Raw genomic sequence first — 26,787 nt, 5'->3', positions numbered from 1 at the left:
GGTTAAGAATAACTGTGACTGGGGCACTTGGACGGCTCAGTCCGTTAAGCATCTGCCTTCAGCTCAGGTCATGATCCCAGGGTCCTGGGATCGAGCCCCATCCCATGTCTGGCTCCCTGCTCAACTGGGAGCCTGCTTCTCCCTCTCCCTCTGTTCCTCCCTCTGTTCATGTGCTCATTCTTTTTCATAAATAAATAAAATCTTTTTTTTTTTTTAAAGAATAATTGTAACTGATTCATTGTTGACATCCGTGGTGAGGAGGTAAGCAAGCAGAGCATGAAAGTGATGTGGTGGGCAAGGTGGGAGCTCTGTGTCCATTTTTCTCATTTTCCAGATCTGGGTGAAAAGGAAGGAGATGGGGTCAGGGGAGACCAGTGACTTCTCTTACACCAACAACTCTAAGTGAGAAACACTGCATTTAATAACTGTGTGTTCTACTTTCCTGAATAAAATCACTTGAGAATTCTGCAGTCGTGGGATTAATTTACTTACTGATTCCACCGAAAACTGGGTCGAATCCAGCAGCTCTGGTGCATGACTGCTTGCACACATTGCATACTAGCTTGCACATCTGTGTGGGCTCTTGCATGTACCCATTTATCCCAACCTCTAATTTGCAACTCCTTGGGCTATCTCTGATCATCTTAGAGTAAATCCTAAAGTTGCCAAACTCCTTAAATCTAAATTGAATTTTAATTTAGTCTATTTTTTAAAAAAAAATCTACATATAGTAATAGTATTTTTAAAAAAAGACAGTATGTGTCGGAGGGGTGGAGGTAGGGAGATGAAGCTGTTTTGTATAACCCATAAAGTTGATTTTTGCTGTATTTTGTCAAATCTACGATACCACCAGTTTTCAACTTACATCATTATTTCATGCATCACAAAGAAACAAATGTTGACACAAATATTAAACGTGATCACCATAGAATCTCTGCATCTTAATTTCAGAGTTACTAAAATGTAAGAAAAATGCGTCATAGAATCAATGAAGTACATATTGCTCTAATATCTGTAAGAGCATACTGGTTATAAATATTACATTTTGTTATTACTTTGTGTACAGGTCCTTAGCTTTATGCAGTGGATACATATTTTAAAGTATGTAGGCTTAAATTTGATCTTTTTATCTTATATCATAATTTTTGAGCAATGGAAATAGCAATTATGCCAGTCTATTCTTTTTTATTGTTTGGTTTTATGTTTCATTTTTGTTGGTCTGCTTTTTTATTGCCTCTCCCTAATGTTGAGTAATCTGTCTATAAACAATGATTTGCATGTACTAGAGATAATCTATTAGTTGGAAACTGATCTCGTAATTAAGGTAATTCTGGTTAGGTAAATGATTGTCTCTTAACTTTCTGTGTGAATTGACCCATATTGTACCTCCTTACAATGAAGAGATAAGCTTTTAATTTCACAGGTGTAACCTGTTCTTAAAAATTACTCTTCGAGCTTTTTTTCTGGAAGAATATGATCAGCCAAGATAATTTTGAAAATAAAAAATACTAAGAAGAACAGATACCATTAGCATTTTTTAGGAGAATGCAAAAGTGGTTCATCTTAATAGGTCAAGAGAGAAAAACATTGGCATCTCATAGATACTAAGAAGTGATGGACAAAAATTCGTATTTATTTCTGTTGTTTAAAATCCATTAGATCCTAGAAAAAAATCCATTAGAAAACAGAACCAGATGGATTCTTGATGTTTTTCTAAAATACTTCAATCTGAAAGTTAGCTAATGATGAAAAATAGAAACATTCTCTTAAAGCCAGGGATACAACGAAGATGCCTGGTGTGCCCACATTATTTAACATTGTTCAGAATATACTAGCTAATGTAATTATACGAGAGGATAAAATATGAAAACATACGTATATATACATACACAGATATGGAGAGGGCAAATTTGCATGTGCTATGAGTGTATACTTGGGAAAATTCAAAAGAGTTAGAAGGCTGCAAGCAAAATAAACCAGTTGGTAAAAATTAATAAGTAATAATCACTAGCTGTCAAACAAGAATTAGAAATTCTTTGAAATTAGAATTTCAAACAAGAATTAGAAAACGCAAATGAAAGATTCCATTCATATGTTTTAAACAGCCCTAAAAATAAACTTAACAAAGCACGGACAAAGCTTATGGAGAAAAAAACTACAAAACTCTACAAAGGCATTTGCAAGGTAAAGACTTAACTATGCAAAGTCCTGATCCGTGCGAGACCAGACACCTTAAAGCAGACTTTATTGAATGTGTGTGTGTGTGTGTATGTATGTCTTTAGTATAATATAACATTATTTTAAATAAGTGGGTATAGTTTGAATTATTCAAAAATGGTACTGGGAGGATTTGTTTACTTTTTTTTTTAATTAATTAATTTATTTATGATAGAGATAGACACAGAGAGAGAGAGGCAGAGACACAGGAGGAGGGAGAAGCAGGCTCCATGCCGGGAGCCCGATGTGGGAATCCATCCAGGGACTCCAGGATCACGCCCTGGGCCAAAGGCAAGCGCTAAACCGCTGAGCCACCCAGGGATCCCTGTTTACTATTTTTAAGAAGTGATAGCCTTACCTCATGTCCTAAGTGGAAACGAATCCCAGCTGAAGAGAGTATTGGTGGCCAGTCACTGCTCCCTGCCAGTCCCACACCTTCTGTTGCCTCAGTGGACTTTTCTGCCCCTACCTGCCTGTTCATTGTTCCATTTCCTCTGAGCTTTCAGTGGCTGTCTAGATAGTATGACAAACCAGTGTGTACTTAAAATCAGCAACAATGGCAGAATTTTCATTCTTTTAGGGGCATGTTGCAGACTTGGTGCCTCGTTCCAAATAAGTAACACTCCTTATAAGAGATTCGGTACCTGGCAAGCCAAAGGAGGATGATTTGTGGGCAGACAAGAAACCATCAACTCTTCTTATTAAGGCACACAGTTTTAATTATATTTACAGATTAGGATGACTCACGGAATGAGGAGAACTTTATTTTGTTAATAGCACATTTTTTTGTTATGGGGCCACAAGATTTTACCCATTATTCATGGTTAATAACATCACACACAGGCAATCCTTTGTAAAGAGTAAGGAGCTGTCATAATACATACCAATGTGTGTTCAGACGTAGAAGATGCCATTTCTTCCTCCAGACAAGAACCAGACAAGAAGTTCTTTAAGAAGGAGACGAGCGTTATCCATACCTTTTCATTAGAATCAAGCCATGTTTATTAAGCACACGTACCGTGCTAGGCACCTTGCCATAACTTCTCCTGTACCCAAGGACTTATTCTTCTCTTACTGTCGCCAAATAGTGATTTGCCAGCTGTGTTATCCTTTGATGAGAATTATTGGTTAATATGACATTCTCTACATCTTGCCAAAATAATTAGATTTCTCATTTCTCTTGCCAGTGCTGAAAATAGAATGGGTGTATCAGGCATTTGTAAGTAGGTTTGTATCTTAGTCTTAATTCTAATATAGATATTGAGTGAACCCGTAAAAGAAAATTACATGTGAGGTTTCAATCATTATTGAAAGATCAAACCCATCCAGTGGTAACAAATGCTAGACATAAGCACAATATTACATTATATGTGTGCAAAAAGTGGTGTTTACCCAGCCCGTCTTTGGTCAGACAAGTAATGCTGTTTTCCCCCTTTTTTGTTTGTGGCTGGGCTTTCTTGGCTTTTTTTCCCCTTTAGCACAGAACTCTGAAAGCCTCTTAGTGATCCAGCCCTACCAACCACAATTTACAAAGTCTATCATAACAGTCTATGACAATAAAGAAAACACTAGTACAAATATGGTGTCCAATTTATAAAGAAATTCTTGTTTCCAGCTTTGGCAGCCTCTCTGGCCTCTGCTAGCCCGAGGAGTGGAGTGGTGAGCTCAGGCCTGGGCAGGGGAACTTGGCCCTTAGATCTCTCGGCCAGTCTCAGTAGAAAACCATGTATTTATGCACTAAATATACGTTCTGAGCACTCAAGGCTGTGACTCGGCATGATTTTAGTATGCTCAGTTGTTGATTTCACATTGAATATCCGTTTGTGAAAAACTTCACTGAAACCTACTATGAAAAATATTTAAAAGAGTGATATGGAAGAGAGAGATTAATGGGGATGTTCAGTGAATTCAAGAAGACACCCCCCCCACCCCAGGATGTGGGAAGGCAGCATGGAGATTTACATGTACATGGATTTTTTTAATATTGGCTTTTAAAATGCTTTTTGTGACTATTCTATAATGTTCTTAATATAAGGGAATGTTTTATTTAATACTTAAGTTAATACATATGTATGTTTGGTAGCAATAAAACTTTTTCCCCTGAAAGAGTTGTACGATCAGAAGTGTTTAGCAGTCTCAGAATGAATCTGGAAACTCCCGTCAGGATGAGGTCTTGCTCACACTTGAATATGTCACACATAATGTAGTCTTAAGAATGAAAGAAAAGAACAAATAAATGATTGATGACTTATGGAACTCTGTGAACTAATATTTTTAACTAAACATGGGTCCTCGACCGACTCCTAAAACCAGAGTGTTAGTAGCCTGGTTCTCATTTATCTGATATCTTAACCAACGTTATATTTGATCATTATTAATATTATAGCCGGAGGGAGTAAGGCCTGGGTACAGATACAGAAGTACAGATAATCTTTGTTGAAAGTTATCTCCATCCAGACTTCTCCCTTTAGGCATGTTTTCCTTGAGTCTCTGCAATTTCACTGCAGATATGAAAAGCCAAAGATGATAATGACTACCAATAACTATCTTCTGTTGGCATATTCGTGACTAACCATTTCCTGAAGTCAGGAAGCCTCTGAGCCTCCAAAGGCTTACTGGAAAATAGGGAGTAAAACCAGAGCCATCATTATTGAACAATTAATTTGTACCTGGAATTCTTATTTTATTCTTTGAGATCAGTACATATTTGGTCTCCTCTCCTACAGGATTCAGAGCATAAATAAAAACTATCTCCTCATATTAAGAATGCTATACCCAAAGATTTTCAATATTTTGATCCGTAAGGAAATATTCACTATTATTTGGCAGTCTATGCTGCTGTAACAAAGAGAACCATCATTCATGAACTAAGTAAGACAGAGGTTTTTATTTTTTTATTTTATTTTTTTCCTCTTATGCAATAATCTAGGGTTGAGCAGTCCAGGATTAGCAGGGAGACTCCTCCATCCTCAACTGGAACCTTCCAGACCTTCTGTTGATTCAAGTTGGCTTTTCCATTTGTTACCATTTCCAGACAGAGGGAAGGGAGAGAAAAGGCCAAGAGTGGTAGCTGGGAGCTGAGATACCATTGCTTCTATTTTTTTTTCTATTTTTATTTTTATTTTTTATTGGAGTTTGATTTGCCAACATATAGTGTAACACCCAGGGCTCATCCTGTCAAGTGCTACCCTCAGTGCCTGTCACCCAGTCACCCCATCCCCCCGTCCACCCCCCCTTCCACTACCCCTTGTTCATTTCCCAGAGTTAGGAGTCTCTCACATTGATACCATTGCTTCTAGTAGTATCTTGTTGGCTGGAACTTACACATAAGACCACACCTGGCTGCAAGGGAGGCTGCACAATATTATTTCTAGCTGAGGAGCCATTTGCACCAAGGCTTGAGGAAGGGAATTGCCCATAACTCACCAGGAAGAGGACGGGCTGCATTCTAGGGACAGTGACCAGTCTCTAATACTCACTAAACCCTATTTAGGCAGGAAAGTAGGCTCACCATATGAGCAGAGTTTACTCCATGAATACATGTCTATGAAAAATTTGAATGACTAAGATTTTAGTTTCTAAAAGTTAAAGGATTTTAGGATTATTTGGATTCCACGAGAGAAAGAAATTTAAAAGTGGATTTAACAGAATGCATCTTACTAAAGAGCTTTCAGAGATTTGTTTAGGCATATACATCTCCACATCTGTGATCTTTGAATGAACTTTGATTGTCACCTGCACAGTTTTTAGTAGGTTTTTTGGATTCAAGAATATTAATTTAAAGCCAAAAAATTTATCAGATTAAGTGGTTGTGTTCTCCAATAGACAGCTGATCCTTTAGAATTCTGATGTCAGTTATTACAAGAAGACTACTCCCATTTTTAAAACTAAAGTACATAAAAAATCAACTAAAATTTGAGTAGATATTAACTGCTTATGAAATTGTAATCATTAGAGTTGTTACATAGCCATTATTTCTCACTAGCTTTTTAGTTAAATGTGCACGTAACAAAAGGGGAAAAAATAAACCCCATTCATTATCACTTTGCCTTTGTATATGAGCATGTGTTCCAAGAAAGTTTCTTGTAAACCCACAAGGGAACTTAGGGTTTGGGGGCACTAGCGTTCCCAAATCAAGATGTTAGTCATGTAGTGGTTTTCCAATGGGATTTCATCTGCGCCATAACAGTTTTGGGAACTGCAATTCAATCAACCCCAATCATATGTAGCATTTATGAAAGCTGTCTTTATGGGAAAGCTGAAGTAAGACCCACAGAATTTTCCTACAAAACCAAGGCCATCCACTGCCTTTTGCCTAACAATCGGCCATTGGCTATGATGTGCTCTATCTCAGGGACACCTAGAGCAAAAGTTAGGAGGGTTTGTAAGAGGGAAATAACAGTGAGTGGCATCATGAAAGATGGTCTGATCAATGTGCTAGAAGTATCCCAGGATGGATGAAAATATATTTTTAGATTGATTTTCTTAAAGAAACAGAGGTAAGGAAAAGACATGCCTAGAAGAGAGCGTCTAATTATATGGCTTGAGATCTTGACTTACAATTTTAGAAGTGAATGAAATCCAGGGTCCTTGGCTGGAAGGGAAGGGGGCAAAGGATAGATTGGATTGCTTCCACACAAAGTGGCTCTTCCTAGGGGAAATAGAAAGAATTATGCTCCCTAGAACAGTGTTTCCAAGCCCTGCTTGGCCTTAAGAATCACTTTGGGGCCTTGCTTAAGAAATAAAAGGCTCCCAGATTGGTCACAAAGATTTGGTAGCTCAGGAGTAGACATTGCAATTTCAGAAATCTTCTCTAAGATGGGCTGTCTTTAAAGAAAGGCTTCAGGGTGGGAACAGAGATAGCACCTGGGACCAAGGAGGCGTTCTAAACATTCTAAGAAGATGTGAGAGCCCTTTGGTGAATTTAAGTGACTATATGTGAGAAGTGGGAGCAAGCCTGTGGTATGGAAATGTGGGTTTTGAAAGTTGCAGAGAGCAGTGGTGCAGCTAAGATGATTAGGCAGATGTTTGTTTGAACCTTTTGAAATTCAGGGTCTGAGAGAGTTCTGTTCTCCCATAGCTTCCTCATCATGGGGGTGCTGCCCTGACCTCCAATCTTTGCCCTTCAAAGACACTAGGTAGTATTAGCAGTGATGGTGGAGGTAAATACGATAATGATAAGTATATATTGGGGTGCTTACATTCATCAGAAAGTTTTGGTGAACTCAGAACCTCTTCCTCCGAGTGTCTATACCTGCGTCTTATCTGATGGAACCCTTTCACGGTTAAAGACCATCATCTCCCTCACCCCACCCAGAAGCCAGAAGATGGTTTCACACTCTCCGTCACTAACTCTTCACCTTGCCCCCATACTATGGATTCAAAGCCTTCCACTACTTCTCTCTACCTAGTGCCTACTGTTGTCACCTTAATGAAGGTGTCACCATTATCGTTTCTTGCCCAAGTCACTGCAGGTGGCCACCCCATGTGTGGTCTCACTGCTACTGGTTCCTCCGCTCCACAGCTGAGTGGCTTCTAAAATGTAAATCTGAACACGTCTCTTACTTTCCTGCTTAAATAATTGTTCGGTGGACCCCTGTAACCCACAGTAAAGTCTGAACTGCTGAACGCACAACACAGACTCTTTTGTGCTCTGGAAACCCTCATTCTAACCCCGGCCTCTCCAGGTTCATTACCTTGTACACTATCCCATCACCCCTCCCAGCTTGTGCTCAGTGGCCCTAGCACAGTAAAATGTTAGAAGTTCCCTGACCTGGCTGTGCTCTTCCCCCCTCTGCTTCCTTGCTGGGATCCAAAGCAGAGTGAGGGCAATGATGATATCCCTCCTGGAAACACAGCACCCTCAGCACTCCCTGGGAGTCCTGACCCCCCAGAAGCCATCAGTAAACTTTGTGGAATGGATGGATGGGTGAATGAAAGACGGGCATTTGTGTGTGGTCCTTTAGGTTATTCTAGGCCTTTCCTGCACAGTCGGGTCTCAACTGTCTTTCAAAATTCAGCTCAGGCATTACTTCTCAAAGGAGGCCCCCACTGATGCCTGCCTGCCCCCCTCTGGGTTGGAAGCTTCTCTCATGCATGCCCAGAGCTTCTTTATTCACCCCTGTCATTCAGTGCATCCATTGCAGGAGCCTGGGGTGGGTCTGTCTCCTTCAAATGTGGGCTTTCCAGGACAGAGACTGCATGATGTTTAGTTACTCTCCTCAGCGACAGGCACATAGTAGGTGCTCAGCGAAAGTTTGAAGAACCCGTTTCATGAGTGAGTGAGTGAGCTCTGCTCATCCCTGCTCTTGGTGTCATGGGATGGCCACTTGTTTGATGTTGCCAGAGCTAGCCACATTATGCGTGCTCAGAAAGATTCACAAAGGGCTGGAAGTCACTCCCAAGGGTGATTCTTGCCCTGCTTCTTAGAGGGGGCAGTTTCTGTCTTTGGAGCATGAACATGTTAAAAGGATCTTGAAGCTGGAGGACCCTGGCTGGCCACCCTACCCCTTCCTCCCTGGCCTCATTTGTCCACAGAGGTTGGCCTAGTGCCTCTGATCCTCTTGGAGTGGTATTCCTAGCCGTCCGATACTTTGGGGAGGGTCTGTGAGGGTATAAGCCTTCTTCGGAGGCACAAGGCTCTGTGAATGTCAAAGCTCTGCCAGTGTAAGGTGGCGTTATTGTTTCAAGTGGCAGCAGAAAGCAGAGACCGTGTGGATAGCACAGCTAGCCCAAGAGGCCAGGCTGCAGTTACTCTGTAAAGCTCTTAGATTAAACTTCGTAAATGGGTACTATAGTGCAAGACGTTTTGAGATTGGTCTCTTTATGAAGACAAATATTGCTGTCATAAGGCTACTTTATGAAAACTCTAGGGGACCCTTAACTGTGGCAGAAGGTTCCTCATTTAAACCATGAAGGTTAAACAATAAAAACTAATTTTCTATTCCCAGCGTAGCCAGCACACTGCCAGGAAAGCATCACTCTGTTTTAGGAAAACAAGGGCACGCTCTTCTTCAGCCCTTGAGTGGGGAGGCTACATTTTCTGTTTGTGAAGACATGTCTTTTCCAATCAGCAGACTTGGGAGACTTTTGGGAGAAAGGACCCCCCCCCCCCCCACACACACACACATGAGTGTGCTTGGGTGGGAAGAGGAAGAGACCAATGTACAGCTTGGTGAAGTTCTTCAACTGAGAAATTTCCAAAAGTAGTCATGGGATGCTGGTGGCTGATTGAGTTAGGGGGCAAACAAATTAGATGTTTAAGAGGTGGGATGCCCTAGCCACTGGCCTGCCTCCCCTGCCGCTAGCTGGACCATTGGACCCTGCCCTTCTCCCTTGCCCCAGGTGGGGATGATCAGAAGCTTCCCTTCACCCTTGCCATGCTCCTCTCCTGGCCTGGTACCCTAGAGGACTCTGCTTCAGGACACCTGGGCTGGGAAGCACAGGCCCTGCTCTACCCTTCAAAACCTGTAGGTAGGTGATAGAGTGCTCAATGGACCCCACTCTTAAATTTCTTTCCCTGAGGCTATTTTGAACTATTACCTAACAGTTCATAAGGAACTATGGCGTCCCCATCTTCATCCAAGTGCATATAAAGTTCCCCCCATATCCTGTGGATTAGGAGGTTAGTATGAGCTTTAGGGGAGTGAGGAAAGCAAGACGCTGAGACACCTATATTAATTCTGTCTGTTTAATTGCTCCACAACACCTGGGCCTTCTTCCTGTGGGTGGGCATTCTTTCTGTGCCTTGTAAACCAAGAATACCAGGAAAGTAAAACTTTTACAAAAAAAGACAAGGTGCTGATAAGATGGTAAGACTTCTGAGAGCGCTTGGAGACAAAGTTGGTATGAACCAGAGGGCGGGATACTGGCAGTGAGGGCTGACTCTAAGTAGCTCTGTGTGGCTGGCACCTGTGGTGTCCCACAGTGACCTCGGCGGTGGGGTTTGAGAGCTCAGGGGAGGAAGAGCAAAAGAGCCTGAAGCAGTAACCAGGACATCTTGCAGGGCCTTATGAGCCCAGGTAAAGAAATGTGGGCTTGCTCCTGAAGTCTGTGGGCAGCTCCTGGAGGATTTGGAGAGAAGAAGCATGCTCCTCTGTGTGCTTTAGGATGCTCCAGCAGCCATGGATCTGTTTGAGGACAGCAGGAGACTGGGAGAGGAGGCAGGAGGCTATTACCTTAATCCCAATGAGAAATGATGAACTCTTGAAGGAAGGCAGTTGTACTTGGTGGAGAGGAAGGGGATGGATCTCTGAGCTGTTTACGTGGTGGATGTCTGCAGGACTTCTCTGCAGGAATAGGAAACTGGCTATTCATTTTCAGAAACAACCCATGTGTGGCATTCATGTGCTAACTCGGCTGATAAATACACTATTCTTGTAACTTGGTTGGAGAAGAATTACATGAAGGGTATCATTAAGATGTTAAAATGAATGCATTACATATGTTAACAAGTGTATGAACCCGGTATTATATCTGGCAAACGGGGTGTTAAATCCTTGTTCTACCAGCCAGATGTCCCTGCAGCTGCTACTGGTACTGCAGAGGGAGGCAGCCACCTGAGACCCCAGCTATGAGCTGGTGCCAGTGGTTTCTGAAGCATCTGGCTGTACAAATTGCTTCTTCTGTGCTCTGACTGACAGGCACTACGTGGATCACACAATTCACATCACAATGCACAGGTGGGATTTTCAGTCTGATAACCCCAACCTCCAGCAACTTGACCTTTTCAGGAAATTTCTATAGCTAGGCATGTCCTCCATAGGAGCTTAAATCGACTTCTATCATTTCGTAAGATAACAAAGCACTGCGATCAAGCAAATAAGACCATTTTAATAAACCTTCACTCTTGAATTGGAATGCTATCAAAGTCCTGTTTGGGGCAGTTGTCCAACTGAATTTGCAAAAGCAGGCTTACCATTTGCCTGCTTAAATGTTTAAATTACCTGGAGCAAAATTTTCACAACTACCCAAAGGAACTGAAAATACTTATAGGTGTTTGTATTTATTCTTATGGAGTACAATCTCTCCCAAGCGGCTTTGATTTATCAAGATTGAGCCAGTTCTGAGATGTCTCTCACCTCCCTACTTTTGGTGAAAGACCAAAATATTTCAAATATTTGGTGAAATGTTTTAGGAAATATTTTAGACGATATTTGAAAGAGCCCGTGCCAACAGACTGAAGACCCCAGTTTGCTCTCTTCAAATTGACCCTACCACACTCTGGGTATTGTGCTTCTTGGGATGTTGCATTTGGGAGAAGCCAAAAAGAAGCAATCCTGGAGACCACAGTTACACAATCACATCGATCTTTTGTGTGCTTTCTTTCCTGGAGGAGAAATTGTGAAATCACATTTTTCTATGCATGAAATACAAGTCAAAATTATTTAAAAAAAAAAAAAGAAGAATTGGTTGTTTTCTTGTCTTTTTAGATGTACTCTGACAGCAAAGATGAAAGGTTAGTGCAGTCCAAATAGGAAACTACCACAATGAGAAGATGAAAAAATGTGAAATGTCCTCATCCCTATTGTTTTTAGACTTTGGAGAGGGGGTGACAGCAGTTTCAAACTGGTAAGGCCTGGCTGGGGCATCGTAGGCTTGTCAATGGGGACAGCGTCCGCTAGGTGGCAGTACGTCCGAGGGTTTCTTGCATCCTGGATTTGGCAGCAATTTCTTTGGCTGCCTCCCAGTCCTTCGCTTTTCCTTTTTGTTTGGAAGGGTTAAAGGAAGCTATCATAATTGAGGCCCATAATTATGCATAAAAATGCATAATTTTGCTGAAAAGCCCACGTGTTACAGTGTGGCCATAAAATAAATTCATTCATTCATCTGAGTTTTCTTAGTCACTTACAGGTAATGATCCCAGTTGTCATGGGTAGTTTATGGAAACCAGGGGGGCAATTCTTCTTGTCCTTTGCACGTAACAGATGCTAAGCCTGCTGTATTCTGAGGAAGCAGATCACTACTGGTCCTCCTGTGGAGCAGACATTGGGTTGTCTTCTGTGGCTCTTGGTGGAGAGGTGAGGGGAAATTGCAGGGAAGACTGTGCCGGCCTTCCTCACCTTGAAAACTGTCCCTGGCTCGTGCCAAAGGCTGTTTGCTGCGAGGCATGTCAAAGGCCTATCACCTTTGGTGCGAGGCACCTATCCTTTATGATAGTGTAGACCACATATGCACTGGATGGTTATCCAGAGAGTTAAATTCTTTTTTCTTTAACTTACAGCTGGATTTACAATAAGATAAACACATAATATTCTAAGAAAGATCTCTTTCATCTGAATAATTTGTTCAGAGGAAAGGAGTTGGGATATTCTTTGTAGTGTTTTCCCCAGATTAGATGATCAGATCGTTTTGAATTCAAGGAAACCAGAAGCAATGTCTGAAGGATAAGATTTGGGAATAAAGAACTGTAAATTTTAAGACACTCTAATTAGCGTGACAGATGTAGAGGACTAGAGTGGATGAAAATAAATGTAAATGCACAGCTTAGAAAATAAATGGAATTGTCAGTTGGGGTGAAGTTTCAGTACTCCTTTTGAAGGGTTTCCTATCAGCTTGAAAATTAAAAATATTAGGGAGGGGGGGCATTCAAGACAGATCCGTGCTTGGTATATACATACAAAGTACCCAATCTTTGAGAAAAATGACATAACAGAGTAGCTCCTGCTGTGTGGAGTGGACTCGACAGTCATGTTTGGAGGTGGGTGCAGGCCACCCTCACACCCAAGGTCTGCAGGCCATAGTTTGGGCGATTCACCAACCAAGCCCTGAACATGGCTCAGCTAATTCTGAGCCAGTTGTTTTCTGAAGACCCTGGGAGTTCTGAGACCATTTATCCTGATGTCAAGGCTCCTTTTTGTCCGATTTTCCGGGCAACCTGCAGGTACTCGGCCGCTAGACCCCAGTGAAGAAAAGCCTCCTTTCAGACTTAGGTTCTCCAGTTGGAGCTTTATAAATTAGACTGATGAAGATTAATAAAAGAAAAGCTTACACATTTATCGAATATAAGTTCCCATGAAATGAAGACCAGAAGAAACTGTTACCTAACTGGCTTTTATACTAGGTTTGTGGGAAAATGTGATAGGACAAAAGGATCTGAGGTCAGGGCATGAAACAGGAAATCTTAACAAGGCCTGTTCCTTCCTGTTATTCCTGGTGTCCTTACATCTCAGAGATAAAGATGCTCCCTCCTTTCTATCAGGTAGGAGGAAAGCACCTCTCACAGAGGGTCCTATGATCTGCTTCAGAGGAGATGGACCAGGTCAGAGGGTCCTTCCTGCACCTGCCATGTCTCAGATTCCTTCAGCTTAAAATATTGAATATGCCAAGGCCTTGTATTTTGGGGTAGCATGTTCTGAACTCCATGATGGACCATTGAGACTCTTCTGTGAGCTTTCAGGCATGTACTTGAGGACTACCTCTTGCAAAGGGAGAAGGGTATACAGCTCTGAAAGAGGAGCCAGAGGCAGAGGTTCAAGTCCCTGCTTTACCAGGAGAGTCCTTATTTTCTCAGGCTCCATTTCCCAGTCTCAAAAATGAGGTTAGTGATAGCTACCCAGCCTCTGATTCTAACAAGAATCAATATGACAATACAAGGGAAAATCCTTCGTTAGCTACACATACTTTAATTTTCAGTATGAATATATGAGATAGATGGAGGTTGTGAGAATAGAATAAATCTATGGCCAAATAGAGACATGACCAAACAACCATTCTTGGGAGCACTCAATTAGTAATAATGTTTGTCAATGCCTGCCTCATATTAGAATCACCTGGAGAGATTCTTTAAAAAAAATACCAAGTGGATATCAGACTAATTACATTAGACTGGCTGGAGCTGGGGCCTGCGTACCCTGGATGTAGTCCTAGAAGAATGTTCTATTTATGGTTGACATCAATACACATAAATAACACTGAGCTTGGAGTCAAAAGTTGGGAGTGAGGTAGGGATACAAGAATAGTTCATGAGAATACATTTTTTTGTAGCCTTGGGTTATAGACACATCCTGTACACCCCTTTCACATGGAAACTTCCCTATAGGGTTTCTGAGAGGAATTGAAATTTTGGGGGGTGCCTAAGAACAGGTATACCATGAAAGCAGCATTACATGATGGGTCTCTAGCTAGAGTTCTAATCCATCCTGGGTGAGGACACATTAGGGTTTTTTGTTTTGTTTTGTTTTTTTGATATTTAGGTGGGCTTTCTTTCTTTCCTTTTTTCCTTTTTTATTTTTTTTTTATTTTAGAAGTCACTGAAAGTGCTTCGGGGTGCTGATTATTGAATTTTCTCGTAATGAAAAGTTCTGTGATAGCTCTGACCTAGAAGCCACTGATTAAGTGGGCAGGAGAAGTTTATTCCCAGGTAGGAAAGAACAAACCTTCCCTGCCCATTTAATCAGTGACTTGAGTCTGCTTGCTTCGTTTGCCTGGGTCTCAACCTTCAAAAAAAATTTTAGATCTGCCCATCTCTGAAATCTTTTGGGATGTCAAAGGGATTGCTGTTCTCAAATTGAGGCCCGAGGCCAGCAGCTCTAGCTCACCTGATGGAAATGCAAATTCTCAGGCCCTACCCAAGATCTACTGGGTCAGAAACTGTGTTTCAGCGTGCCCTCTGGGAGATGGTGATGCATGCTCAAGTCTGAGAACTACCGAGCTAGCACATAAACTCTTCTCTTGTTTTTCTCAGTAAAAGGTGTGTTTTTCTTCATAGAAAAGCACAAAGCAGACATTGGTTGTCATATGCCACGCTTAGCTTTGCTTCCTGTCCCCCTCTCCCCTCTCCCCTCTGAGGAGTAGTCAGATTAGGAGAGGGAAAATGAAGGGTAGCTTTAAATTTCTGAATTACTGTGTCATCAAGGATTCTATTCCAATCTTTTAAGAGGTAGTAGTCAGGTGAAGAAATATTGCATATATTAGTGTATAAAGATATGCACTATGTATAAAGACATATTATATTGTAAGTGTATAAATATATATACAATGCATAAGTATATCTCTATTATAAATGCATATATATAATGAATAAAGGTGCCGTGTGTGTGTGTGTGTGTATAAAGCTATGAAAATATGCACGTGTATAAGATACACACAATGTATGGTGATACAATGTGTGTATATAAATCTCTATTCTAAATACAGGAGAGGCTAACCCAGGAAATTCCAGAAATCTGAGTACTATCGGGAATCCAGAGACCTAGGGGATTGGAGGTCAGCAGGGGAGAAAAATCTTGGCGGGGAGGGAAGAATAAGGCCTGCTAAGGAGCAGTGCACTGCACGATGCAGAGGGGGCTGCTACAGTTTGCCCAGAATTTCCCACATGCAGTGCTCCCAGATTCTGCGGTGCGGTACCCTGGGCCAAGGCCAAAGCAGAGATAGCCCTGGTGGAGTCCAAGGCTTCTTTGTGAAAGTCAGTCACACTGTGACTTCTTTATGTAACAGAAAACAGTTATACTATCTCCTACAAGGGTCTTTAAACGTAGAATAGATTCTTTTCTCTCCTGGGAGCCCTGAAGGCAGAGAGAAAAATCAATGTTATCTCTAGAATTCCAAATGTTAATAGTTGAAGTTGTGTTAGCCTCTCTCTCTCTCTCTCATCATCATCATCATCATCTATCATCATCTATCAATCATCTATCATCATCTATCATCTATCATCTATCGTCTATTATCATCATCTTCTATCATCTGTCATCTATCAATCATCATCTATCATCTATCTATCTATCTATCTATCTATCTATCTATCTATCTATCTATCATCTATCTCAAATCCCTTCTCTCTAGACACTCAAAGAACTTAAGTTTATGACTTAACCTTTTAAACAACACAGGATGGGGCCAGGGGAGTGGGGGAAATGGGTAGCATGGACAGTCAATCCCAGTAATAGAGAAATTAGGAATCTCTCCAAGAGTGTTTCTAGTATCTAGGTATTTGAATTACCAGACACTCTGCTAAGTGCCTACGTGCATTACCTCATTTAACCTTATGATAGAGGTACTATTAATATCTTTTAGTACAGGTTGATAAAGGATTTGAACTGAAGTTAAACTTGATGTTTCACCCACTCCATCTTAGTATTTAATGATAGCTAAGGTCTTGATTCCGATGGGCCTGCAGTTATTTACCTACTGGATCCTTTATTCTCAGCTCTCAAATTGAGATATGCAATTACCTGTGCTCTTTACGTACTTGTGTTCTTTGTTTTTCAGCTTTGAATTTCTTTTTTTTTCTTTTTTAAGATTTTATATATTTATTTGAGAGAGAGAGAGTGGGAGCAGGGGGTAGAGGAGAGGAGCACAGGAAGAGGGAGAAGCAGCCTCCCCACTGAGCAGGGAGCCCAATGCCGGACTCAATCTCAGGATCCTGGAATCATGACCTAAGCCGAAGGCAGATGCTTAACTGACTGAGCCACCCAGGCTCCCCATTCTGGTTTGAGTTTCTAAACCTCTATTTGTGACGTATTTTAACTTAATTATTGATACTCTAAAAGTTCTTAGACTTCCATATAGTACTTTAAATACACTGTTTTTTTTTTTTTATTAAAAAATTGACCATTGGGAGCTAGGCATTACTCGCTTTCCTATGGGTTGAACTTTAGTGCAGTAACAGGAATTCACTAATGAAATAAACATAAAAAGAGCCTCCCTAAAGATTCGAGAGGGTCATATATTTTGTGGTAATTATTATTTTCCTAGTTAACTTCATCTTCATTTGTATATCTGCTACAAATTCTTAATTATGTTTAATTATTCCAGGTTTTATAATTTACATTGTCTCTTATTTCCTCTTATCGTCCAAAGTATTTTGTTAGATGGTATGTGTGTGGTCTACTTTTTTAAGCATATCAACATAATTCTTTGGGATGAACTTCTCTTTTAAAAAAAAAAGATTTATTTATTTATTGTAGAGAGACAGAAAGCACAAGAGTGGGAGGAGGGGCAGAGGGAAGGAATCTCAAGCAGACTTCCCATTGAGCATGGAACCTGACGAAGGGCTTCTCATCACCCTGAGACCATGACCTGAGCCAAAAACCAAGAGTTGGACACTCAACCAACCGAGCCACCAGGTGCCCCTGGTTGAACTTCTCTTAGATAGCTACCTAGAACACCAATGAATTTCACTACCTATGTATGTCTGGCCTATTTTGAAGGAAAGAAGATTAATTTATCATATGTCCAACAGTCCTAAACTCTTATGGCTTGACTGGAAGAGTAAATATATAAATAAGATTTTTGTCTTTTTATTTCAGGAATTACAACATATTGTTAGATCACAACACATCAGAGCAGAAAAAGGTAAGCCTGGACCTGCATGAATATGTGAAATCATACAGGGTCCATACTCTTTGGGCTAACAGGGTTTTTCTCATCTCCAGCTATGATGGAAGGTTCATGGTTGGAAATGGCCAGGAGGGGCAAGACTCATACTCAACCTTTTGCTCATCTCACTATCAATGCCACTGACATCCCATCTGGTAAGTTCCATTTACATCCAGCCTGAAAAAAGATTTCAAGAGTCCTTTACCAGTCCATCTGAATACTCAATACTATTATTAGCCGGTTGCTAACATTTTGAGAGCCCTTAACTTCTAGAGCAGAAGAAAGATCATTTGGTGTTCAGTTGATAATCTATATTATGGAAACAGTTATTCTTTTTTTTTTTGGTATATGAAAATTTATTGTCATGTTTTCACCACCAAAACTTACGATCTTGGTCTTTCCTTCCTTGGTCTTTTCCTCCTCTCTTTGTACAAGGCCAAAAGAGAGAGAACGCTTCACGAATTTGCGTGTCATCCTTGCACAGTGGCCATGCTAATCTTCTCCATATTGTTCCAATTTTAGTATATGTGCTGCCGAAGTGAGCATGGAAACAGTTATTCTCAGCTCTGTCAGAATGGGCGTCATCACTCTTCATTTTCAGATCATCAGAATGGGTGTTTATTTTTAATGACTGCCAGTTGAGGTTGCATAAGTGGGGAGGACAGTCTCTTGTTATGTTCATCTGTATTTACCCAAACTAAAGTTGGTACATTCCCACTGCCAACCTATGAAGTGCATGGATTTAACTTCTCCAGAGTTCTAGGCAGAGGCTTAATAGAGTTATGTTTAAGAGGCAGTCACCCTCTAGAAAAGGAGACCTACTCCTTCTCCAAGGGCTTATTACTTTCTCTGGATAAGAATTTAGCTCAATGCACTGGAGAGCTGATTATCTTTTAGTAATGAGGAAACCCAGAGCTCTGTGCCACATCTAACCAATGCCCCAGCTATTCCACCCTGTAATCCCCACTGGTCACCCTACCTTGGGATAGATGAACATCAAAAAGGTTAAAAGAAGGGATGCCTGGGTGGCTCAGCGGTTGAGCCTCTGCCTTTGGCTCAGGCCATGATCCCAGATTCCTGGGTTTCAAGCCCCACATCGGGCTCCTTGCATGGAGCCTGCTTCTCCCTCTGCCTGTGTCTCTGCCTCTTTCTCTCTCTGTGTTGCTCATGAATAAATAACTGAATAAAATCTTTTTTAAAAAAGGTTAAAAGAACATTATAATAGAGTGTCAGTTGACATTATTGTCATTGCATTTGTTCAACATAAACTATGTATCAGGCATTTCATTATATTCATTACCTCTACTCCTTACCACAACCCTGCAAGTAAGTGATTATCATTCAGATTCGCAGACAAGGAAACTGAGGTCCACATAGCTTATCTGCTCAAGGTCACAGTGGTAGTAGTATTAGAAGCTGAGTTCCACTCTAGAATCACTCTAGTTGATTCCCATGTCCATGGTTTTTACACTATGGGCCATCATATTAGCACCCTATTAGTACCCTGTGGCCTGTTGGCTTTGTCAGAAGAAAATAAATTCAGAGTTCTTATGTTCTTATTTTCCCATAAGAAGTAGATTAATGTGGTTTTAATAGCAGGGGCTCGTGGTCTGACTGCCTGGGTATGAAGCGCCACTGTACTAAGTATTGTCTGTATGATCTCTTGCAAATTATTGGAATGATTTGTCAGTTTTTTTATGGGGATGAAGATCATATCTATCTCACGAGGTGGCCATGGAGATTTAACAAGGCAATGTCAGAGCATGCTCATATGGAAGCTGGCATATAGTAAGCACCCTGTGAATGCAACTTGTTACTATTATTTGAGTTTTATTAAATAATTATACATGTTCCATTTTGTTCTAAAAATAATTTTTTTAATTTATTTTTTATTGGTGTTCAATTTACTAACATACAGAATAACCCCCAGTGCCCGTCACCCATTCACTCCCACCCCCCGCCCTCCTCCCCTTCTACCACCCCTAGTTCATTTCCCAGAGTTAGCAGTCTTTACGTTCTGTCTCCCTTTCTGATATTTCCCACACATTTCTTCTCCCTTCCCTTATATTCCCTTTCACTAAAAATAATTTAAGGCTGGTTTTTCTTGGAGTTAAAAACAAACAAACAACAAAAACAACAACAAAAAAAAAACCAACCAAACAAACAAACCAAGTTTTAGTAAATTTTGCAGCCACTATCATAGCATGGGTCACAGATATTTCCTGACTGCAGACATAGAAACTGAGAAATCAATGCTTTGGTGTGTAGCACATTTTCCTGAACTATCTATCCTGTCCCAGATATCTGCTTTATGAACAAATTTTCTCTCTGCTCATGTGTATGTGTGCCTTACATTGAAGCTACACTAATTTTCTGAGTGAAAACTATTTTGCATATTAGCAAATGCAATCAAATTAATACTGATATATCAGCTGTTTGTGCTGTGAATGCACTCTGCATTTATCTTTTCAGTTCATTTTAAATGGCATATGATAAATATTACATTACACTGTGTGCCAAAGTCTGTTTGGCAATACCAAGCGTGTTTTAGTTATAAAGCTCTCTCTTCAGGCACCTAGCATCAAACCATTGCCAAAAAGCAAGGCAAAACTCCTAGTTATTTTCTGACAGCTATTGAGTTTGTGACTGAGTGAAATGAAGTAGTGTATACTTCTGTTTAAGAAAATAGCATTTGCTCCTCTGGCTAAGCCAACAACTCCTTGAGTCCATTTATCTCCCAGTTTTGGCCAGTACTAGGATTCTTCAGAGGGAGATGGCTTTAGTTTTGCATGTTCATTATTGGCTTCTGTTTTATATTTATTTACATATAAGGAAAAAATCAGAATTTGCCTTCTATTGACTGATAGCGTATGGATTTGCAAAGCTTCTTGAATAATATGCATGGGGAAGTGTTTTGTGAGGCTAGACTAAGTGGCTTTCTTAAGGTAGTGGCTCAGGCTAAATATTTGGAGACAGCCTCTTCCCTAGCACCTAGTGGAGACACCCCAGAAGGGATGAGGGGTTTGGGGTAAAAGGTCATCAGCATGCTTTGTTAGTCATGGAAACCCGGGCTTGCCATGTGAGGTCCCTCAACTTGATCACAGGGTATTATTTCTCTTTGTGTCTCCCACTTTTCTCTATTTTTGAGACCTCCCTTTTTTTTTTTTTACAATGATAGCTTTCCTCCTTTTCTCCTCTACATGCTGTGTGTGTTCCATTCTTTGTTCCAACAGTTCCCCTCACTAACAATACTCTCTTCCTTTTCTCAGCCCATCCATATTTGATTGAAGCCTTCCCTGTCCTCTGGCTCCAGTGTCCCCTCATTGGGCTGAGTGCTCCTGATTGCCATTAATTTCTGCAGCATTCACTTGGCAGTTGCTTGGCTGAAATTCAGCTAAGTGCTGTGTGACATACAGCAATGAAATATTGTATTTTCCATTTTATAAGCTTATTTCTTATTTTCTCCCCTATTACTGCTAAGTGCCTTGAAGCTATACTGCTTGATAAAATTCTTAATTATGGGCAGAGTGAATCCAAATAGAAAACCTCACACAGATATTTATTGAATGATTGATCAACCAAATGAATCCATGAATGGATGAGTTTAATGAATAAAAATAGAGATATGTTTAGTAGTGAATATGGACACTCCTTCCAATTGACTAGCTAACAGTGGGGGTGATATGTGGTCAAGGTTCTTGTCTTTTCTCCCCTCTCTGTATCATATTCCTTTCTTCCCTCTCCAGGCTGTATCTACGAGCCCTTGGACTAATACTAACTCATCCATTCCACTGAGAGTAGACTTTACCTTAGTCATTCTCTTTCTCTCTGTTAAGAGTCATCATAGGACATAAACTATAAGACAAGACATTAATTGAGAGAAGAACTAAATATAAGAGTAGGGTAAGAACAGAGAAACATGGAATAATTTTAGATGGGAAACATCTTGAATTTTGTTTGCTCTGTCAATGGGTTAGGTGACTGTTTATTATCAGCCTGGAGGATTTACTTTTCTCGTGTTTGTGGGGCTGTGATGAACAGTCTTGTAGTCTCATCCTGAATCACTTGGGACCATGGGTTGATATTTACATTTGGAATGATATTTACATTTGGGGTGATATTTATGCTCTGGATGCTTCAATCTGGGATAATCTGGGGTAGAACCTCCAACGAAAAAGAAAGAAGTGTGCAAAAGTGGGTCCTGGAGGCCTCAGTGCCTGTAATGGCTTCTCAGGCTCGCTTTAGCACTCTCCTATGGAGTTCAGGAAATATACTGTCCTTGGACAGGAATTGGAACCATTGGAATCAAGCAAAGTCTGGAAGTTCTCTTCCTATACTTGTCTGTTGCTTTTCTGTATCAACTGCCTTTGGCTTATTCTCTGTCTTCAACCTTAAATGATCTTCCTGATTCTGTTGTCTGAATCCTGTACCTATTTTAAGTTCTCAGGCTCAGTAACAATTCAACAAAGTCATTCTTGATTCTTTTGTAAAGAACTAAGCTCTCTTCCTTTGAATTCCCACAGCAATTATCTACACCTTTGCTCTCAGGGTTCATGCCTTGCTTCTTAACTGAGGACATACCATACCTATTGGTTGTGTACTATAGGCTCCTTGAGGGAAGGAAAACTGAGTTTTTATCTTTGTCCTCTCTCAGGCTCCTAGTAGGGAGCTCTAGGGACATCTTCATGTATTTCTGCCCTTTTAGAAAATAACTTCTGAAAAAGTACTCTCCCTTTGGAACAATAACGGTTATGCTATGTTTTTCTCCAACCTTATGGAATCATGAAGATGTCCTTATTGAAGGGGTGCATTTTAAATCATGTACTTTTTCACTCCTCAGGTTCCCACAAAGTGAGTCTGTCCTCCTGGTACCATGACCGAGGTTGGGCCAAGATCTCCAACATGACTTTCAGCAATGGGAAACTAATAGTTAACCAAGATGGCTTTTATTTCCTGTACGCCAACATTTGCTTTAGACATCATGAAACTTCAGGAGACCTCGCCACAGAGTATCTTCAGCTGATGGTGTATGTCACTAAAACCAGCATCAAAATCCCGAGTTCTCATACACTGATGAAAGGAGGTAGCACCAAATACTGGTCAGGGAATTCTGAATTCCATTTTTATTCCATAAACGTTGGAGGATTTTTTAAGCTACGATCTGGTGAGGAAATAAGCATCGAGGTATCCAACCCATCACTACTGGACCCAGATCAAGATGCAACATACTTTGGGGCTTTTAAGGTTCTAGATATAGATTGAGTCCCATTTTATGGAGTGTTATTCTGTATTTCCGAGGATGTATGGAAAATTTTTTTAAACAAGGCAAGAAAGATGTATATAGATGTGAGACTACTAAGGGGTATGACCCACAATGATACAAGAAGACTCTTTCCATGCTTTTGACTCTGTAGCGAGCATGTGTATTTACAGCCCATGGGAGAGGTTGGAGTAAACTGTGTTACAGTCTAAAGGCTTTCTTACATAATGGCTTTTAAATTTTGTAATGAATTCCTAAAATTATACCAGATTAGAGCAATTATGGTTGCCTTTATATGAAACTGTATTTGACTATGGGAAGGGTTAATTCTCTGGATCTAGCCTGTGGTTATGTGCCACAGCTTAAGTGGAGAGGGTGTCACCTAATGCCAATGGATGATCATCAGAAGGGTTAAGTTCCTTTGAATTGTTACATCATGCCGGAACCTGCAAATAAATACTTTTTCTAATGAGGAGAGAAAATATATGTATTTTTATATAATATCTAAAGTTATATTTCAGATGTAATGTTTTCTGTGCAAAGTATTGTAAATTATATTTGTGCCATAGTATTTGATTCAAAATATTTAAAAATGTCTTGCTGTTGACATATTTAATGTTTTAAATGTACAGACATATTTAACTGGTGCACTTTGTAAATCCCCTGGGGTAAACTTGCAGCTAAGGGAAAAAAATGTTGTTTGCTAATATCAACTGTATTATACTTCTTTACTCTTTTAACTTAATAGATTTTTCAGACTTGTCAAGTCTGTGCAAAAAAAGTAAAATGGCTGCCTTGAATAATAAGCAGGATGTTGGCCACCAGGTGCCTTTCAAATTTAGAAGCTAATTGACTTTAGAAAGCTGACATTGCCAAAAAGTATACATAATGGGCTACTGGAATCTGTCAAGAGTATTTATATAATTATTGAACAGGTGTTTTTTCTACAAGTGCTGCAAATTGTAAATTTTGTGGGTTTTTTTATGGAAAAGTTATCAGTGGCTTATCAGCAAAAAAATCCAATTTTTAATATAGTAGATGATATTTTATACTGTACAGTAAAAACATTGCCTTTGAATGTTAATTTTTTTGGTACAAAAATAAATTTATAAGAAGACCTGCCTTTGTGATGTTGTGCTTTTCTTTCATGTCTGTCTTACTCTGTGACCCCATTCTCTCCAATATGCTATTTTGGCTTTTATCTTTCCAAAGGTTAGCGGGAGAAATGCAGATTTAATTAAAAATTAGGGACAGATTCAATTAAATTAATGAACCTCAGAATTTGAAAAATAATTTACAAGGGATATGCATGCCAGATAGAAAATAGAGGCTTCTTCACTTAAAAGAGAAAAGTTTATGTTATGCTTTTGTCACGAGAAAAAAAAAATAGTGTTGTGCATGAGTTCATAATGCCCTGCAGAACAACTGACTTGGAGGAGCCCTTGAACATTTTATAGCTTACTATGGTGAGGAAGCATTAGCAATGGACTAGATGCTTGACTTCATGGAAATTTCTGTGGGGGAGCTGTCCCAACCCATGCTGGTTACTCATGTGAGAGAGATAGAAGAAAACAAGCAACTTGGGAAGGCACAGGAAGCCGTAATTTAAGGCACTTGACATTCGTGGATAAATGTTTCTTGATGGTTGTGAAGAATAGAAGGAGAAGAGAAATAGCAGATGTTAAAGAAGAAATTGTATATTTTAAGCAGCAAAGCTATGATTGTAGGACTCAATCACTGCCCAAAATACACCTATTGTTTTAAACCTACCCGTAAATCTGAGGTAGATTGGCACAAAATATGATTGCATATTCCAATTGCTGAGCCTTGGTTGGAGGAAAAATGAATTTTGATAGGCAATCAGAATTTCTCCACTCTCCGTTGACACAAAATCTTGTTATATAAAGAACCTTATTAGCTGCCCTGGCTCCTATAAGGTGATTGTCATTTCCACGGGTGAATGACATTCATTCATTTGTTCCACGTTATTTACTGAGCACCAACTATGTACTAGACACTGTACCAGGCACTGGGGATCCTATGGCATCCTTTCTGACCTTAAAGAGTTTCCATCCTAATAGGGAGGAGCCTCCTAAGAGTGTAGTAGGGGAGCTCCAGGGTATGTAGAGTGTGCTGTGGCATCAGCGAGAGGGCCATTGAACCCAACATTAGGAATCCGAGAAGGTCTAGAAATTAAATTGGGCTGAATACAAGGTGGGCTGAAAGGCTTCAAAAGTAGATTTAGAGTAGAATATCCATTAATATTTTTTTTAAAGATTTTATTTATTTATTCATGAGAGACAGAGAGAAAGAGGCAGACACACAGGCAGAGAGAGAAGCAGGCTCCATGCAGGGAGCCCGATGTGGGACCCGATCCCGGGACTCCAGGACCACACCCTGGGCCGAAGGCAGATGCTTAACTAAACTTGCAATCTCTCAAAGATGAGCTAAAATCCAAAGTCTAGGGATGGCAAGAATCTAGGATCTCATGAGACAGTACATGGTAGCCCCATCCAGACCGGGAACTAACATGGTGGATGGTCTGCAATGCTAAGGGAGACCCTCTGCAGAAAACCTTGAAAATCCAACCTGACTGTAATGTGATTTTGCATATGTTAACAACCTGGCAGGTCAGGGATTTTTAGAGCTTTGCTGGAATGAATCTATGACTTCATGAAATGTTGGTATGAACTGGCCTGTGCCTCAAAGGAGTCAACTGTAACAAGAGGATGTGCCAAGGGTATGGACGCATGAAAAAGCTTTTTCCACTGTTCTAGTGATGCTCAAGGATTTCCAGGATCTGAGGAGGAGGATCTAAAATGCAGGATTCAATACCTGACTTTCCCATTCACACACTACTTTTACTCCTGCTTTTTCTTCTCACTCACTCCCTTTCTCCCTTCCACTCTTCTTATGTGTTTTAATCTTTTTCTTTTTTCTTTTCTCCACACCCCCAATCCCTGGCCCTTGCCTCAGAGGACCATCTCATTTCTCTGGTGGCCTCTGAGGAAGAAGGAGGCTGCTGCATCTGATTGAGATGGAACCAGATCCTATCAACACTCAGCAACAACAAAGTAAATGTGCTGAATGACAAGATCATGTCAGGAAACCAACACATACTAGTTGCTCTGGCAAATGGAATTGTCGGCTCATTGTAAACTTCCCATTTCCATCTTCGTCCCCACACATGCCAAATCTGAAGGAAGGAAAGCATACAAAATCTGAAGTCCTCTGTCTTCGTGAGTCAGCTTTTACAAATATACCAGATTCACGCACGCTTGCATCTTTTCTAAACATTGCATGTGCAGTAATTCCTGTTCAGTGGAGTTGGTTTCCTCCATTTCCTTCTGCTTCCTTTTGTCTCATTCGTTTCATCAGGCCATCATAGAAAAGTACCCAAGAAGATGACCTGTTTCTCCAGTGACTCCAGTGATATCTGAACACCTCGTATTTTGTCCTGTCTCTCAGTGTCTACTTGTTGATTTGGCTAGGGACAGTGGCATGGGGTCTCATGTTACATTTTGGGGACACAGCTCTGACTCAGCTTGCATTTGCACATTTAGCCTGTGGAGCCATTCAGGGCACGTCAAGCATGTGCTAGCTTCACTTTTGGCTTTGTTAATCGATTCTCTAGCTTCTTTGCTATGAAATTGAAATATGTTTCCCAGAAGCTGCATTTATAAATGCTAATTAGTTATTGATTCACATTATTATGATTTAGGCTTGTGTCACTTTTTACAATAAAAAATTTGTACACAGTAAGTATTAGATTTTAGCTATAAAACAGAAATCTATCCTTTTGATTAGTAACACTTTTATGATACCTCTACTCTTCTACTCTTGTAATTGAAAATTTCTATTTCCTAATCATTTTCCCTCACCTCCCCTCTCCTTTGCTGACTGATCCTCTTTTCAGGAGTTTGTCATTACCACATCTTGGCCAGTACTCCAGCTATTTGCAGTGACAATCTCTTTGGTGTATCAGATGTGGA

The 26,787-nt window shown here is 40.4% G+C and overlaps 1 protein-coding gene and 1 non-coding gene across 2 annotated transcripts in view; one reads left to right on the top strand and one right to left on the bottom strand.

Moving 5' to 3' along the window:
- The window catches only part of TNFSF11 (TNF superfamily member 11), a 31,021-nt gene extending 7,103 nt beyond the window's left edge, over window positions 1–23,918 (top strand). The window contains exons 3-5 of the mRNA XM_025478185.2: window positions 17,466–17,511; window positions 17,592–17,690; window positions 22,376–23,918. Coding sequence (XP_025333970.1) covers window positions 17,466–17,511; window positions 17,592–17,690; window positions 22,376–22,797 — 567 coding nt within the window. The 3' untranslated portion in view covers window positions 22,798–23,918. The remainder of the gene's footprint in view (window positions 1–17,465; window positions 17,512–17,591; window positions 17,691–22,375) is intronic.
- LOC112678957 (U6 spliceosomal RNA) lies at window positions 17,975–18,081 on the bottom strand. Its single transcript, XR_003148026.1, has one exon. It is a non-coding gene; the product is annotated as a U6 spliceosomal RNA (small nuclear RNA).
- Window positions 23,919–26,787: the final 2,869 nt, after the last annotated feature.

The sequence above is a fragment of the Canis lupus genome, chromosome 22 (assembly GCF_003254725.2).
Source record: "Canis lupus dingo isolate Sandy chromosome 22, ASM325472v2, whole genome shotgun sequence".
Lineage (NCBI taxonomy): Eukaryota > Metazoa > Chordata > Mammalia > Carnivora > Canidae > Canis > Canis lupus.
Note: the sequence above shows the minus strand (reverse complement) of the source record. Positions and strands in the feature narration are given on the sequence as shown.